General features: G+C 40.4%; 1 protein-coding gene across 1 annotated transcript; it reads left to right on the top strand.

Moving 5' to 3' along the window:
- Window positions 1–137: 137 nt before the first annotated feature.
- On the top strand, window positions 138–2,877 carry LOC128896170 (activated Cdc42 kinase-like; the record flags this gene model as incomplete). The annotated part of the gene is made up of 1 exon (XM_054159374.1): window positions 138–2,877. A coding segment is annotated over one exon (949 nt), but the record flags the coding sequence as incomplete, so codon positions are not given.
- Between the last annotated feature and the right edge of the window lie 693 nt (window positions 2,878–3,570).

Genomic DNA, 3,570 nt, shown 5'->3' with positions numbered 1-3,570 from the left:
AGGCCAAAATACATAAGAAAAAAATTGTGGCATTGAATGTACATTTTTTTTTTTTTATTTTGTAAACTAGTGTTATTGAACAGCACACTGTAATTCCACTATAGCTGGCAATACTGACGTACGTATTCCTTATTTAGCCCAGAAGAATTCGAGCAACGCATAGACTCCGAATTGGCAGCATTGGATTCTCTGCCAGCCGACGAAACCAGACTGCACCGTTTTAGTGTGATCTCCGAGGACCTGCTCGAGTTCTCCGACAACCTCATCGACTGTGACGCTACGGAGTATCGACAGAACGCCCAAGAGAGCAGCGACGCTCCGTCGACAAACTCGTCGACGGAGCGTCTTCAGAGAAAGATCAGTGTCGAGTCAAAGTGCTCCCTCAGGAGTTCCACTTCCAAGTGTGTACAAGAGAACGAGACTTACGAGACCAGCAGAAACACCACTCCAACAGGGTCCAGTGGCAGGTCTGAGGACTTCGTACCTTCTAGCAAGCTCCAAACCACGAGGACACCGTTGATAGAACGGCCTTCGAATTATACAATGCAGTTCGGCTATGGTGAATATTCAGAGAACGGCCAAAGTAGGTGTAGCGCGAGTAAACAACAGCAGGAAACCGTACAATCGAAAGAGTCTTCCAACATCGATGCCAACGACACCTTCCACTCTCCAGGTCTGGCGAAACCATACAACAGACTGTCCAACGAGAAGGTACTTGGGCGGACCAGCGACTTGTCTCGACAGTCCGATCACGTTTCCTGCGAGGATCTCCTGGAGTTTGCCTGCGACGGGCCAAACGCCAGGAGAACGCGTGGTCCTAGGAACGGCGAGCAGTCGGACGAAGTAAGGATCATGATGAAAGTATTACACGAACAGTCGACACCCGAGTCTTGCATCGCAGCATTGAACGTCACCAACTGGGACGTCCTGGCAGCGATCAAATTGGAGCGTCTTCAAAGTTTGTTGAAGAAGGAGAACAACTTTGTAGGCCTCGAAGACTGCAAAGTGATGTTGAACCAGTGCGGTGGCGACGTCGTGAAGGCGGCAACGTTGCTGAGAAATACGGACGACACTACTGCGGTTTAGTCGATGTTTCGGTGAACGAGGTTGCGTTAGGTCTGGAATTCGACACGAGCCTATTTTTGGGGAGTAAATAGCATTTTCTGAAATACCTTTCAGTTAGATAGATCATGACCCCTTTTTCTTGTAATGTCTTGGTTCCGCTGTGTGTAGGAAGGATAGATCAATTGAAGCGTTTATTTATTACTTTAGGATTACTCGAAGGAGAATAGTATTTGGGAAATATTCTTTCTGCTGAGATGAGTCTTATCAGGAGCACACGTAGTCAGAGGAGAAATAGTGTCTCTCAAACTTCTTTAGCTTAATTTAATTGTTATCGAAGGAAATAAACTATTTCTTTCTCTCCGTTGTCTATACGAATGTAATGTGATAATATGCACAATAAATGTAACGTGGAATAGTAGCATAACCCCCGATATATATATATATATATTCGTAAATAATATATATATATGTATGTATGTATGTATGTATGTATGTATGTATGTATGTATGGATACATATACGTATATGCATATATACATATTGCAAACTAATGTTAGGTGAGTGTTAAGAGAAAGTATTACAATGCCTATGCCTGAGCAGCGAATAATCCTTGTATCTCGCAAGTATGGTGATGACTCTCTAAGTTCTGTGTTTGGTTTACCACCACTCATAATTATTTTTAGGAGACCATGTATTTTGTATAAGACAATCATTTTTCTAGTATTCATGATCCTGAACAATATTCACACTCGAAGCACCACCTTATAATACTTAAAAAAGAAAAACACATGTTTACCTGCTGAAACATGCTTCGATTCCAAAGATAATATTCTCATGGTATTATTGTTTGGCATCATACGCACTATACTTTAGTGGTTCAATCGTAATCGATCGCACGTTATTTACGTAGATGGTTACGAGAACAAAGAGACATTGATTGCGAGCAGATTGGAGACTCTTTGTCTTATGAGCAAAATAACCCTATAGATAAGTCGTAGATTTAGATGTGTCGTGTATAGCGTAATCGGAAGGCTAGCACAAAAGTGAGAGGAGGGTTGCTTGTTATTGGTATTTTGCTACAGTTCTAGATCTTTGATAGACATTTTGGCAACACGGAACCTTTAGTAGGGTACGATTAGCACCAAATGTTACGTATGGAATCACTGTGTTCAGTAAGATTGTTTTTTTATATTTTTGTAGAGAACTTTGTTAAGCTGTAAGAAATTTAGCGACTGAAACGATTCGACCAGAAGGCAAAGAGTACGGCGAAGTTCAAATTATCGTTTATTCTCTGTTTCAACTTCGATTGGTAGTAGAGTTTCTCAGAGATCATGCAACCCGAAGATCCAACGTCTATATTTGCTATAAGTTAACATCTTCTTTGGATTGTATGAATATCGAGACACTCTTGACCGTCTTTAAAAATGTTCAGCTGCCGCAAGTGTCGAGAAACATATCCACAATCGAAATTCACTCTGACTAAGGCGAAAACGTTAGTCCTTATTGAGAAGTATTTTTCCATGCATCCGTTTTTTACCAGAGCCTTTTTCTACGACCCACCTTTGAACGTTCGCCGCAGGCAGAGTGAACTTGACGAATAAATTTGCTCACTAACGACCTACGCGCGTTTATAAACTTTTACTGAGAGAAGAAATTAATTGTTAATCGGATAAGTGCATTCGTATCCTTCAATGAAGCCAAATAAGAGCTTACAAAAATCGCCTAAGTAACTTTTACATTTAGCCTCCTTTTTTGTAATAACATTGAGCAATAAGGTTTTCGGTTCCTGAATAAAAATACGCGTATCATGTATTTTTTCATGCTGAATCCACTTTCTTTTCTGTCATGTATCGGCTTTAAGAGGACTGCGGATTGAAGTGAACATCTCCTATAAGTTCAGTAACAGTATCGAAGCGTCAAGGGTGAAAACATTGTGGGTATGCAAGAGTTAGGGAATTGAGATTTTAGAAAACTAAGTACGCTGCTCAAAGGAGGTGAGGAATGTCGTTACTTTCTCTCAAGCATCACTAATCATTAATAACTATCTTGAGATTATATTATCCTACTCTTGAGCCCATACGTGATGAAAAGAAGTTGTAGAGACATGGTAGTGTAAAGGAATCAATTATTTTTGCGCAGGAACCATGAATAAAGTAAGAAGGATCAGCTCCTAAACAAGACTATAGGAGTACGCATCTTGAGGAGTTGTTGATATGCAAGCGTACTTAGTTGGTTCTCCAAAAGATAATCGAACATTTGGAGGATCACAGACAACTGACCTAGCAAGCATGCTTTCTTTTACAGATGGATGTACGACTTTGAGGATAATAATCGACAATTAGGCTCCACAAATCTTGTTAAGGAAGAACGATACACGCTTTTTTTAAGCAGTAGGAGTAAGTTCATCCTATAACCCATTTTTTTATACGCGATATTACTATGATAAGGCAAACAAGTTTGTACGTCTCTACATGATAATTATGCGCGGAAAACACGATGATGTTT

This window comes from Hylaeus anthracinus, unplaced genomic scaffold, assembly GCF_026225885.1.
Source record: "Hylaeus anthracinus isolate JK02 unplaced genomic scaffold, UHH_iyHylAnth1.0_haploid 7040, whole genome shotgun sequence".
In the NCBI taxonomy this organism is placed as follows: domain Eukaryota; kingdom Metazoa; phylum Arthropoda; class Insecta; order Hymenoptera; family Colletidae; genus Hylaeus; species Hylaeus anthracinus.
The sequence above is the reverse complement of the archived record's forward strand: the minus strand, read 5'-3'. Positions and strand labels throughout refer to the sequence as shown.